This window comes from Trichoderma breve, chromosome 3, assembly GCF_028502605.1.
Source record: "Trichoderma breve strain T069 chromosome 3, whole genome shotgun sequence".
Classification (NCBI taxonomy): Eukaryota; Fungi; Ascomycota; class Sordariomycetes; order Hypocreales; family Hypocreaceae; genus Trichoderma; species Trichoderma breve.
The window spans coordinates 3,426,850-3,440,805 of NC_079234.1; the positions used below are offsets into that span (position 1 = coordinate 3,426,850).

Sequence of the window (13,956 nt, forward strand, 5' to 3'; positions counted from 1 at the left end):
CAATAGCATAAGATGCCTCAATCCCGTGCTTACATGCGCCAACCAGAGAGTCTGACAGCCAAACTTCGAGCTTACACGGCACTCAATTGCATTATTGCCTCATCTATATGGTATTCTCATCTCGTTGACGATAAGAATAGATCAATAAACCTATGTCGCCTCTCATGTTTACAATGAGCTAAAATCAAGAGCGCTGCCCATTCATTATACTCTTCGCATCGCTGGGGAGATGAGTTGCGGCGGTCGAAGGTTCAAAGATGATGATGCCGCCAGTCGACAAACTTCCCGTGAATAAGATTATGGCGTCTTACGCCATGGTTTCTCCCAGTGTTGCTATGTGGTGCAAATCTCAGCCTCCAGTCCTGTTAACTTACGCCCACATGAGCCAAACATGGTGGCTTCACGCCAATCATATTCATGTTGTTTACATTCGATGACAGCGATAAGCCGTGGCTGTCGACCTATATAAACATACTGCTTACCATCCCTTTTTGCTTTCCCTCTTCCTCTCCTCTTCATATTCTCATCCAAATCTACGATCTAAATCACATAATACAGCTTGCTTGTCCTACCAGGCGCAAAATGGCGGCCATACTTCCCGTCGAAATTATACTCAGCATAGCCGCGTACCTCGACTGTCAAGAGCAGTACGCCCTTCTACGAGCGATCCCATCACTCGCAAGTCAATTCACGTACTCGCGGCATCTCCTGGCTACCACCGATGATAATGGCAACAACTTGGTGCATATATTAGCGCAAAAGGGGGAGGAATTCTTGCTGAAGTCGCTATTCCGAGACGAAGATCTGGAAGCAAGTCTCATATCTGGCAACATCATTCCTCGGTTAAAGCAGATGCTTCTTACACGCTCTGTAAACAACGATGGTGCTACGCCTATTCACCTGGCGGCATCCAATGGATATTTGGGTATTGTCGACTGGATCTCGAAGAGGCCAGATTTGGATTTGAATCGGCAGGACAAATCTGGGTGTACGTGTGTGGAACGGGCAGCAAAGGCTGGACACGCTGAAGTTGTCAGTTTGCTCCTGGATAATCCGAATATGACGGTCGACTGGAACTCCAACCAAAGGTCAAACCCCCTTTGTCTTGCGGCCGAGTATGGCCATGAAGCTACTGTGAGGGTGATCCTCGAGCGCCATGGACACAGAATCAGCGTCAATTCCCAAGCCTCATATGGCATCACGGCTCTCACCTTTTCGGTGCTTCGTGGCCGTATGGGCATCACCGACTTGTTGATTCAGCAAAAAGGAGTAAACGTCAATGCAGAGGATCATTTGGGCAACAGCACGTTGCACATGGCAGTTAGAAGCAAGAATCAAGCCGCCATAAAAGCGATCCTGGCACACCCAAATGTCAATCCGAATATGAGAGACTGGTACGGGCACACTCCCTTACAGGAGGCCGTATGTATCGCGGACAAGACGATAGTCAAGCTCCTTCTTGAGCATCCAGCAACAGATGCCAATCTGGGCAACTGCAAGAAAACGACTCCTCTCATCAAAGCAGTCCAAGAAAACCACGACTGGGCGGTTGAATTCCTCCTGAAATGGCATAACATTGAGCCCGATAAGAAAGACTACTGGGGAATGACAGCTCTCTCATGGGCCGCATTCTTGGGCCGCAAGAAGATGGTTGAAAGGCTGCTTGAACTGGAAGAGGTTGATCCTAATTCACTGGAAGAGGACGGCTTGACGCCTCTCGCCCTCTGCATGCAAATGGGATGGCCGGACGTGGCCGAGGTTCTTCTCAAACACCCCGATGTCGATATTAACGCGGAGGACGATTGGGGCTGGACGCCGCTCGCCCATGCCAAAAACGCCCCAAGAAGCAAGTCTGTTCCCTTAATGAGACTTCTGACCCAGCACGGAGCGACCATGACGCTCCATGCAGAGATGGTTGTCATGTACAACGCATTGGTCGATTCTGATATTGCCGTAAGCTTAGTGGAATCGATAATCAAGTGCAAGAACATCGAGGCATATATGATAGACCGTTTTGGGCGAGAAAAGACCGAATTGGCCATGAAAGATGGCGAACGAGGCGTGCGAGCGCTTCTCTTCCGGGATACTCGGGCCGCGAGGATGAGAAGGGATGGGATAGAGGGGATGCTTTGCTTGGAAGGTTAGTTCCTTGAGTATCTAATACTGTCGCAATATTCTGCTACTATCCGCTGCCATAGATATATATATCCACTTTCTACTACCATCGCTATATTCCTGTAGTATACGTTACCCTCTTCTACTATCTCTACTTTTTGCTACTATCGCTATAATTCTCTGGTATCCGCCACTGTAAATATATTTCTCTATCATCTGCTATTATATATATCACCATTTAGTATTCAAGATTACCATTATTCATAACCTTGAGCTACATGATGCTGGATACGTGTAATCATAAAATTGCTGTGCCAAAATGGCATTCCCACTTCAGTGGGATCCAATGGGTTTCCCCAGCGCTTTCTTTTGCATGTTCAAGATGTTTTTTCTTGCCAACCTATAAGCCGCCCTCATACATTGCATTTGGATCAGCTTCATCTCATTCAAGCAACCTTGCTGCAATTTTCTTCAGAGATAAATGATTCGATCCGCTGTATAAGACACAGCCAATTACGGAGGTACATCCCAGTTAGAACAGACTCGCGGCATCACTCCGTAAAAGTGGGGCCGAAGCTCCAGCACTTGGAATACCGCGCTTAGCCTAAATCAGCACCGCAACAATTGAGACCGATAACGATAAAGCAAAAAAGTCGAGCCTCACTCTTGTTCTGAGGTTCCATCGTAGCAGCAGCGCCATAATCAACATCAATTACACACAACCACACCCTTTGAAATGGCCGTCCTCGGAAAGCGCAAGGCTCCAGAGCCGACGGTATCAACAGAAGACGCACAAGAGATTTTTCGGCGACACTTTGAGGCGCAGTTTCTTCCGCTGCCGGAAGCGAAGCGCAAGGCGAAGGCTGTGGAGGAAGAGGATGGAAGTGAGGACGACAGCGACAGTGGGAGTGAAGGAGGTGAATGGGATGGCTTATCAAACGAAGATGAAGACGAGGATGAGGATGAGGATGGAAGTGAAGATGACGACGACGACGACGAAGAGGAGGAGGAAGATGAAGATGGTAGGACGAGCAACACATTTGCTTCTGTCAGTATCTTCTTCTTGCTGACTTGACCACCAGACAATCCAGTCATCGAAGTAGTCGACCATTCCGTCTCTCAGGCTCCCACAACAAGCACAATGTCCAAACGCGAACTCAAAGCCTTCATGGTACATCCTCATCCTCCAAAACCGCCCCTCCAAAACCACAACAACGCTAACAATCAAAACACAAACAGTCCTCTCGTCCCCCAGATCAAACCTCCTCCCCCAAACCAACCGCCCAACCCTCCTCCTCAAAATCCTCCGCCGGCCTCCCCGAAGACGCACCCTCCCTCCTCGCACAAGACCTCGAGCTCCGCCGCCTCATCGCAGAATCCCACCTCCTCCAGACAAACAAGCCCCTCTCCCTCGCCGCCGCACTCTCCACGACGTCCTCACCAAACGCCCGGCCAAAGGCCTTTTCTTCTGGCCGCGTACGCCAAAAGGCGCTCGATATGCGTATACAGGCGCTTGGTTCGAAGACTTCGATTCTCAAGCAGGAGAAGATGCCCATGCACATGCGCAAGGGGATTAATGCTGCTGCTGTGGAGAGAGAGGCTAAGCGCAGACGCGAGGCCAAGGAGACTGGCGTTATCCTGGAACGAGAGACTGGCAAGAAGAAGAAGAGAGATCGAAGAGGAGGCGGTGGCGGCGGTGGTGGGTTTGGCCCGGCTGTAGGTAGGCTCAAGGGTGCTGAGCTTAGAATCAGCGAGAGAGATGTCAAGAAGATTGAGGGGACGAGAGATACGTTTGGTAGAAAGGGAGGCAAGCGATGAGAAGCAGAAGCGTTGAATTGGAAATACCATATTAATCACTTGATTGGGAGCGGAAATGAAAATATTATATAGTATAGATTGACAATTGTCAACATGACACACATCACATCACTGGTGAGAGCGTTCTCGCAAAACAAAAGTAAATAGAAACTGTTTTTCATGTCTATTGATCGAATCCTACACCTCAACACTAACACAAAGGAAAGCCTCCAAGTGGTAATTCCTTCCACGAGAAGCCTTCCTTATAATCTGACATTGAAGAATAAATAGTATATAATATATATATACAGATGGCGTCATTTTCACTCCTGTCACATGCAAGCCCCTTCTCTTCGTTTTTCGTCCAGAGCCAAAAACACAGCAGATGCTACTCCGCTGGCGTCGGCCCTGAGCCAATGTGTATAAAGAGCAAATCTGTTGTTGCAGCCGTAAATAAAAAAGGACAATCCGAGCATAAGACGCATAAAGAAAAGAGGTAAATAAAAGAAAGATGGAGAAGAAATGATATCAAGAAGGAAACAAAACATGAAATCCCCTAAACCGAGATCCATAGAACGTGAAATTGTATCATGACGCAAATAAATAGAGAAAAGAAATAGAGAAAAGATCATATGGAAAAAAGAACAGATTAAAACAAGGCGCATTACATGGCACCGCCAGCATTGATGGGGGTAGGTTGACTGATGGTCATGGGCATGCTCAGGGTCTGGAGGCTGTTGAAGCTATGGCTGGAAGTCATGGTGGTCTGAGGAGCGATACCGCCGCTGGTAACAACAGCGTTGATCGAGCCAGGGGCAAAGGCCGATTCTGATGTTGGTGACGCCTCCTCGACAGATCCAAGATGCTCCTCGCCAGAAAACTCCTCCTCCTCCTCGGCAGAGAGATGTAATGAGCCCTCGCCACCATCCTCGCGGCTGTGGGTACGCTTGTGCCTGTAATGAAGTTAGCCAACTGCTATTTATAACCATAGAGTTATGTGGAGAAATAGGGTGCACATACTGCGCCAGGTTATCTGATCGGGAGAAAGCTTTGCTGCAGTGAGGGCAGATATAAGGCTTCTCTTGAGTGTGTGTTCGGACATGCCTAGGGTCGTATAATTAGCTTTGCTATCTCGATAGTTATTTCCTTGGAGGCGCGCTCTTACCTCTTGAGGTGCTCTAGTCTCTTGAACAGTCGGCCACAGGTGGGAATTGGGCAAGAGTGAGACTTGTGAGGATAAGGACCCAGCTCCATCACAGTAGCTGATCTGGCACGTCGGACAATTCCGCCAGCCATCATGGAGCGGTCACCAGAGAGGTCATCGCTGATGTGGGAAAAGTCATGTTGGAGAGCCATGGGGTGAACAGCGGGGCTGCCATGTCTTGAGATATCCATGAGATCCTTGTGCTGGGAGGGGTAAACCATGCTGGAAGGTGAGTTGCCGGTAGACTCTTCTCCCTCAGCGACGGGGCCCATGGAGACGGAGACTGACCGACGCAGGTCCGAAGGCCTGTGAGGGGCAGACGGGGTTGACGTAGGTGCGATAGCAGACATTGAGGTGGGGATGGACGTGCGGCGTCTTCGCTGCTTATAGGTGGGAGATCCCTCGATGACGGAGTAAATGTTATTTGCGCCGTAAGAGCGAGGGAACTGCGGGCCAGCAAGGTGGGACGGCATCTGGACCATTCCGCCGAGGCCAGACATGGCAGAGAGGTGATCGGGGATGGCAGAGTAGAGTCCAGTCTCCTCGTTGGCAATGTAGGCGGGCTCGGCAGTCATGCCGAGAGCCTGCTGAGGAGGAGTGATGGGCTCAAAGGACAAACCCCGGTTGCTGTAATCCTCGTAGCCCGAAGACACAAAGGACGGAGCAGGCGAGTACTCCAGGCCGTAGGCGGGCATCGAGGAATGGCGGTGGTGGCTGTGCGTAATGGGAATTCCATTCTGGTTGTAGTGGACACGAGTGAAGTCAGCCTCCCTCTTGACTGCCGCAACCTGCTGGGGGACGGCGGGAGCCATGGTCATGGTGTCGTAGGGAACCATGGAGTCCATGGTCTCAGCCATAGGGGCCATGGTGTTGGGAATCATGCTCGGGGGAGGCATGGAGTCCATGGCCCTCATGACGGGAGAGGTGGACTGGCTGGGGTGAAAAGAAGACTGCTGAGCGCTGAAGGAGGACGAGTTGGCCTGCTGGCTCTTCGTGAGCTGCTCGTAGAGCGACTGCGACGAATCGTACTGGAAGGACAACGCGGGCTCGCTAACAGCGACAGTGGTGGCTTCCTGGCCCATCTTCTCCCGCTTCAAGTCTCGCTCCAGAGCATCCAAGAAGAGGCGGTCGTGGGGCACACTGTACCAGTAGAAGACCTTTTGCTTCTTCTGGGTACGGATGCAGTTGTTTTTGTAGAGAAAGTCGAGGAAAGCGCTCTTTGGTTCCTCCAGGGAGGCATCAGTTCCTGACTTGAGATTTCGGAGATCGGAGAAGATTCCCTCCTCGAACTTTTTGGAGTTCTTGACGGGGCGGCCAAAGGCCTGGAATCTGAAGGAGAGGCATCGCACAATGTCAGTGCCGGAGATGTGGAAGAGGTTGTTCCACAGGATGCAAGAGACGTATTCACCCGTCGGCAGAAGAAAGCGTCGAATGTACTGATCCGGCTGCCAATCGACTGGGGCGGAGATGAGGAAATACTTGAGGTTGTCGACTTGCTGAAGGGCGACCTGGGCATCATGGGGAAGAGCCTGCTGAGCTTCGGTGCTCAGCATGAACGTCTCAGGTTTCTGAGGCGCAATGGCCGGGTGTTGTGAATACATGATGCGCGAGTTGCGACGATGCGACTTGGTGAGTCAAGTTGTTGGAGGACAGCGTCTGGGGAGACGGCGATCTGCGGTGGCCAATGCAATTGGCGATGGCGGATGATTGTCCTACGGGTGTGGCGGACACCGTGGCGGGCGGTAATTGGTGATTTGCGCGCGGAGGCGGTGCGAGACCAGTTTGGAGACAGAGAAAAGGAAATATCAAATGAAAGGCGCTGCCCGAGAGTCGCGGGAATTGATGATTCGACGCGACGGTGGTGAGAGAGTGAGAGAGACCGAGAGAGACCAGCTCGAAACGACTGAAAGAGGTTGCACAGCAAGGGGGAACGACCCGAACAACAGCGTCTAGCGAATGTATGGGCGCGTCCGAAAAAGCGAACCGTCAAGGCGAGGATGAAGCCGTCGTGCGTTGGGGAGCAGAAACGGTGTCGATCGCAAGACGAATTAAATGCGTATAGAAACGAAGGGTCCAGGAGAGGAGCGCAGTCGGCAAAACCTCGCGGGTTGTTGTTCTTTGAGGGATGATTGTTGAAGCGACGAGCGGATTGCGGCGATCTATGCGCGCGATTGAGGGACAGCCTGGCCCAGCGGGGAAAAGAAGAAAAATGAAGAAAAGCGAGAGGCACAAGAAAGAGGAAATTCTGTGCGGCTCCGAAGAAGAAGGAGAAAAGCAGGAGGGAGAGGGTGGAGGCGGAGGAGAGAAGCGAAAGGGCAGAAAAACGTTGAAATAAGAAACACAGGGAAGAGATTTCAGAAGAAGGGGACTGTGAGGATGGACAACGGGGGATGGCACGTTTAATGGGGTGGAGTGGCGCGGGCCTTGCAAATGGGTTGTGCGTCTTTGCGATGCCTGAGCCTGGGAGAGAGCCTGTGCCTGAGTGCCTGTGCCTGTCTAGGTGGTGGTAGCTTCAATGAGATTAGATTGGACTGGACTGGATTGGACTGGTGTGCTGTACTGTAGGTGTAGGTGGACGGGACAAGTAACGAGTACCTGCTGCGGCGCGGGAAGTTGTGCCTGTGCCTGGACGTACTGTATGTATACTGTACTGTACTCGTGCTGTGCCTGAACGAACGAAAACTGAGTGAACTGGAGCCGAACCTGCTAAAGAAGCGCTGGCTGCAGGTGGGAGAGCCGTTATTAACAGGTCAGCCCAGGCACGGAGTAGACGCGGCGTACTCTGTGGCGTGGCGGCGGGTGACAGTGTACCCCATATCTACTTTGGCCGAAGCTGTACTCCCTTTGGCGGAAGGAGAGGGGGAGGAGAGTGAGGGGCCACTAATAATACACGCGCAAGAAAATAATCAAAAAGCCGGGGCCCATTAATAACAAAAAATAAAAATAAAAATAAAAAACAACGTGCAAGGGTCGGTGCGCACAGCCAGCTCGGCGCCAGCCAGGCACAAGCTAAGCCTGAAGAGGGCATGGGCGGTACGGGCAAGAGCGGCGGGGGCGTGACTTGCTGAGAGGGTGTGGACCTCTGGGAAACGAGCAATTGCTGTCATAGCGCATGAGCACCCACTGGGGCCAGGCCCTGGGCAGTGGTACCTTGGTGGTGCGTTCCCCTAGAGCGCCGCCTAATAATAACAGAGTGGAGGTGCAGTTGCAGTACAGTTTAGTTACCGGTGCTGGCTGAAGAGGCACAACACGGCACGACACGCCACCAAGAAGCCACAAGTACAGGTACGAGGTGCAGAGGCGAGTCTCGATAAGAGAACCGGGATAGGACAGGACAGGGCTAGTCTGGACTGGCCAGATTGTTCGCCTCGTCTAAGCTCTTTGGCTGCAAGCAAAGCAAAAAGCAAAAGCAAAGCAAAAGCACAGCACAGCAAAGCAATTGATGCAGTCTTGACGTGGAAGCTGCGTCGGTCAGTGCACGTTGGCGCCGCCATGGCGCTCAGGCTGAGGCTCCACAGCCAACCACTCCGTACAAAGCAATTGTTTGGGTGCCTGAGCGCTTTGCTGCAGAGCCCAATCACAGCCAAAGTACATGCATCAGCGCGCATGCAGCGACAGCATCAGACCAGTCAGTCGACGAAGATTCCCGACCACGAACAGTGAATTGACCTACTGGACCGAAGATTCGCACATCGGCCGAAATGTGGACGAGGCCAAAGAACAAGCAACTGGTGGAATTGCAGCCAAGGGGGGGCTACAGGGAGGGCCAAAACCGGGCCCCTTCATCTAGCCTCCACCAAAAGCCCAGTCCAGTTCCCTGCTCAACAGCTTTTTGCACGACAGTGTCAGAGAGTGGGCGTGCAGATAACGAGACAAAAATAGGACGGGCGTGTGTCGACCATCACCACTACACTACGAGTGCTCGTAATAAGCAAAGGGGGCTTTTGGGCGCTCTGCAGGTCAGTGAGTGGCATCCAGACATACGAGCATTCATAACCCAATCCTTCAGCGTCACCTCAACTCTGGCAAGTCAATGTCAATGCAACGCCTTCCTTTTGCTCTCATTTGACAAGCCCGGACCTTGCTGCTGCATCTTCTCCTTTCTCTATCCAAGGCTGCTCCCCTGCCCCCCAAAAGGGACTGACTCTGTCGTTACAGTGTGTACGGTGCTACGGTAATGTACGAAGTAATTAACTCTGCGTGCACTAGCACGCTCGCAACCACATGGCAACTTGGATACTTGTTGGACGAATAGCCTTTCGGGGCATGGCGCACAAGGCGGCTCAATGCCATTCATGCCGCAACGCCAGCTCGTTGACCATGGCCAAAAGGAGAATGGAAATTAATGGCAACGAGAAAGAAGGCCTGCGTTAGCTTCTTCTGTTTGATTGTGTGGCTCTCATAAGTCCGTTGCTATGCTGGGCGCTAGTCGTCCATACCCCTGGCCGGATGTGTCGACCGCATAAACATGCAATCTAGGGCTCATTTGGTCCCTTATTCATTACATGAAAGCCTCGGAGCACATGAACAGACTGGGAATGGAGAATACAGGTACAGCCGCATGCTTTTCGTGCCTCATTGCCGGCCCCGCAACGCGTCCATACCCGCTTAATCGAGAAACTCACTCCCTGAGAGTGACTCTCTCACTCGCAGCGCCGATCGAGGAGCAGTGTTTGGCGGAGCAGTGTTTGGCGGCTCATGAGACGACCGCATCTTGTAGCCATGTCAGCAAGGATGTCCGATTGGGGCTCGTCGTGTCCTGGTCCTTGACGCAGGAACAAGTCAGCGTTACCAAAAGATTGCTCCCGCTCCCATTGCCGGTGTCTCGCCTCTCCGTGATCCGTCACTGCCGGCATGCGAACCAGGAACCCCCCAACGATGAATCCGATAAACATTGTTTTCGATTTATCGCATCAAGGCGCCAGAGTTGGCCGACAAGATGCCACCGTCGATTCTTACATTGCTGTCAGGGAAGAAACGGCGACATGTTGTTCGCCATAGATCCAACTCATCCCGGAATACCACCACTGTGTCTTCCCACCAACAGAAACTCAGATTCCGGAGTCGATACCATTCGTCAAAAAGGCCACGGTATGCGAAGTCAATCTTTGCCGACTCCTGTCTGCCCAGTCACCGGGTGGCATCCCGAGTCGTCCGCTATATGACAGCGATTAGTCTGCAAACTCGTACATATTCGTAGAACCCCGGCATGCCGCCTGAGCAGAGCCGGCAAGATAGCGTCCGAATCGTCACCTGTAACGACAAAAGCCCATGTTTCGTCGAGTGATGTGATCATGTTTCCCCACAACGCGCTCCAGTCTGGATGGCGATGCATGTCCTCGCTGTTCAAATCGGTGGTAACGATCAGATGCTATCTCCTTGGCAGCGCAGGATTGCCTCGACAGAAGAGAAAAAAAACTTCTCCTGTCACATTCGACCCCCCTGTCATATCCGAAACAGAATGGCTGGAGAGGGTTGTGGCCGTTGAATCCTGGAAGGGAGAAAAGACGAGAGCAAAGGTCGTTGATTTCATCCGATCCGAAGCACACCAGAGAGGAGAGTCAGAGCGCTGCATTCTCCGAAGTGGCTTGTGGCAATGAAACTCTGCTTCCAGCTTCCTCGTTGGTATCGAAGCCAGCAGCCCTTTTGTTTTGGCCAAATACGAGCAACGCCCATCTCATTGCTCGCCTCACGATGCTGGTGCTGCTTGTATGTACGAGCACCGTCGAGCATTGAAGTACACACGTGCCTAGGTACATGTACTGGTACTCCGTATGTAGGTACGTCCTCGCCTGCCAAACCTTTTTCCGCTGCCGACGGCCTTTGCCCACGCCAAGTCTTTCTCTTCCCATCTTCCCAGAAGCAACTCCAGGCCAATCGACGCAAAAGCCTTGCAAACCCAGCATCGCCCTGATCACAGGTTGGCCCAAGCGGCTGCACGAGAGGCTTCTCAACATGAAACGCGCCTGGAGCGACGCTTCGGCGGGGACAAGGCGTTGCTAGAGACACGCGCGGCGCTGATTGGCTGCCTCAGAGTGTGTACGCCCCTGGATCCTGTCCCATGTCTTGCTTCACATATTCCCGCCGAATCATGGCTGAGCCCGACCCCTCATGCTATCATGCACGAGCATGGGTGCGTCGGTTGCTCGACAGCTTGGAATGCGACGTCGCTAAGCCTGATGCCGTGAGGTCGTGTTGACGATGAATGCAGGTGACCGCAACTAGACGGGCCATGACTCTGTACCCGGGCGCCTTGGATGGCGAGCCCACGGTCCGTCCTTTTTCTCGACCGCATCTTGTCCGACAACGACAGCGAGCGGTAGAGGCTAAGAACCCACGGGCGTTGGAGCAACCGCAAGATGCAGCCGGGTGGCTTGCGGCTATGCCTGCTCACAGAGCTGAGCTGTCTGTGATACGAACTCGGCGCTTTGGAAGACGTCAGACAAGCACTACCCAAGTGAATGCTTTGCATCTATATGCCCATGGATGCTTCTGTGTGTACGCCGTAAAGGCAGTATTAAGTTTGTACTGTTACAAACGACCTCCACCAACACCCTTCGGCAAGTTCATCTCATGCAAGTAAGCCAAGGCGATGATCCAGCACATCAGATCGTCCAGGCACAATCGCCATTGCCATGCAGTTTTTGTTCCCTTCAGTCCGGATCAATAGATCGACGAGGCTGGCGCACGGCGCACAAAGCGGAAGACTTAACAAAGCGAAGCCCAACTTGCTCCACAAAAGAGTCTGCGGCCGACGATATGTTGACAAAGAAGGCATCAAACTTTTGCTCTTCAACGCCAATGTGCCAAGACGACGTCTTTGAAAGATTTGACCACAAGCAGCCGCTACTAGTCGCATTGTGAACGGAAAGATGACGAGATCCTGCAGCTATGGGGTCCTGCGATGTGATGACTTGTTCCCCCCCCCCGGCCAAGGTAGCGGCCATCTGAAACATGAAGATAGATGTGTGCGTGCTTGATCGTCCCGCCCGTCTGAACTGATAGCCCGGTACGCGCCGCGGCCATCTGAGACTCCGAGCCATTTTGTGATGGTGATGACTATTTGTGAGGAGGGAGCATGTAAGGGGCATGCGGGTCTTACATGCGGTGCGATACAGGCAGCATGATCAGGATGTAAAAACATCAATCTTCACAAATCAGCATCATCATCACCTCTACTCAAAGAGGTTCCTGGCGCTTCGGCTTGCAGCTAACATGCATCTCTCGCACGGCACTGGCTGGATCATGACGTGAAATATATTAAACGGTTTTTCTGGAGTCCCGACATCAATCTATGGCGTGGCGAATTCTTGGCCCGCAAATCGGTCTCTCAAGAGTTGTTTGGCACTGCTTGCCAGGCTTTTCATTGGTAGTAAACCCTCGACGGCACTCGCCAGATGCCGCTTGACGCCCAACAACTCAGGGCGCGGGCCAAATATAGATCAAGCTTAACGCTCTATCGGCCAACCAGGGACTCGAGAACGTGTCGACTTCAAAGTTTGTCCCAGCACACCAGCCGTGGTGCTCACGGAGCTTGTACTGATTGGTTTGCTGCACGTTGCCCCTTGCATATTGTTATCATCCTCTTCTCTCTTTTCTCTGTGCTATATCTTGTAAACTCTGCATTACCGCTCAGAGTATCCCTTTTTGTTACCAAACGCGGTCTTGAGAATGGGCCTTGGGATAAAGATAGTAACGCAAGACATGGATGGGCCCGCATCCCTCAACCAAACCGACTGAGTGATGTGATTCAGCTGACCATGATTTCTGCATGGAATTGATGTTGCGTGGCGTCAAGAAGGGCAAAAAAAAGGCCCTTCTTGAAGAACGCCACACGGGCTTCAGACGCTGAAACGGAGCCAAGAAGCGCAGGACTGGTGTCGGCTAGTCATTCATCGTCAACCCTGGCCTTTGATCCGGTGCTGATTTTGGACCGCACAATTTGGCTTGAGCTACAGTACGAGGACGGAGAATATGCAAGCACGGAACTGATTTCCAAATTATTCTTGGCCAGCAATTGGATCCAGTGGCTTCTGATGAAGCTGGCACCAGAGGAGACTAGATCGGCGCCTTCTCTTGATGCCTTCAAGCTGCTTGGAGCCCAGGTCGGAGCTCGCATCGCACTTGGTAGGCGAGGCTGGGCACTAGGTCCGAGTAGCTGTTGAACCTGAAACAGCGCATCAGCTCCCGAAAAGGCGAAACTCGTTCAAGAGGGTGCTGCCGCCACCGCTGCTGCTACTGCTGCTAATACCAACTCAGCTCGATGACGGACCGCCTGCATGAGCTGTTACCTATCGATGTCCGCCGCACTGGCCTTCACCGACCGATCGATTACGGGGTCAATTTCCCTCATTTGCTTCCCTGGCACGGCTGACTCGATCGCTGTCTAATGCGAATAGAGTCTAGCAAAGCGATAGGCGTTGCGGTGGATCCGCAGCAAAGACGGCCATGAGCTCAGTTTTGAGCATTGTGCGGAGTATTTGTTCGAGACCTGGCTCTCTTTACACGACACCAAGTGTTAGTCTACATGACCACATGCAGACGTCGACACCTAGGCCAGATACGGAGCAATATTTCATTATACACGAGACTCAGGGCCCCCGTTTCATCCTCTTCTAGAAGACGAGCGACGGACTAACAACAGCTAGGGCCATGCTGTTCGGACCCGAACTCTCCAAGGAAGTCCGTTTCTGGAAATTTTCCAGCCTTCTTTGTTCGTATCACGTTTCGAAACAGAGGACTACCATTGCATCTAGAAGATGGGAATATTGGTCATGCGTTCAGCTAGAGGGCTTCCATTTACCGAACAAAGAAATGATTGCGCCACTGAAGAGTCTCGA

General features: G+C 52.2%; 3 protein-coding genes across 3 annotated transcripts; 2 read left to right on the forward strand and 1 right to left on the reverse strand.

The window, feature by feature from the left end:
- Positions 1 to 582: 582 nt before the first annotated feature.
- On the forward strand, positions 583 to 2,145 carry T069G_05438 (ankyrin repeats (3 copies) domain-containing protein; the record flags this gene model as incomplete). The annotated part of the gene is made up of 1 exon (XM_056172648.1): positions 583 to 2,145. The coding sequence occupies one exon, from the start codon at positions 583 to 585 to the stop codon at positions 2,143 to 2,145; it is 1,563 nt and encodes a 520-aa protein (XP_056029506.1).
- A 706-nt stretch (positions 2,146 to 2,851) lies between these two features.
- On the forward strand, positions 2,852 to 3,933 carry T069G_05439 (uncharacterized protein; the record flags this gene model as incomplete). Its single annotated transcript, XM_056172649.1, has 4 exons — positions 2,852 to 2,999; positions 3,060 to 3,137; positions 3,198 to 3,286; positions 3,355 to 3,933. 4 exons carry the CDS (start codon positions 2,852 to 2,854, stop codon positions 3,931 to 3,933), a joined length of 894 nt encoding a protein of 297 aa, XP_056029507.1.
- Positions 3,934 to 4,576: 643 nt separating this feature from the next.
- T069G_05440 (STE like transcription factor domain-containing protein) lies at positions 4,577 to 6,717 on the reverse strand (the record flags this gene model as incomplete). The annotated part of the gene is made up of 3 exons (XM_056172650.1): positions 4,577 to 4,865; positions 4,933 to 5,016; positions 5,078 to 6,717. The coding sequence occupies 3 exons, from the start codon at positions 6,715 to 6,717 to the stop codon at positions 4,577 to 4,579; spliced, it is 2,013 nt and encodes a 670-aa protein (XP_056029508.1).
- Between the last annotated feature and the right edge of the window lie 7,239 nt (positions 6,718 to 13,956).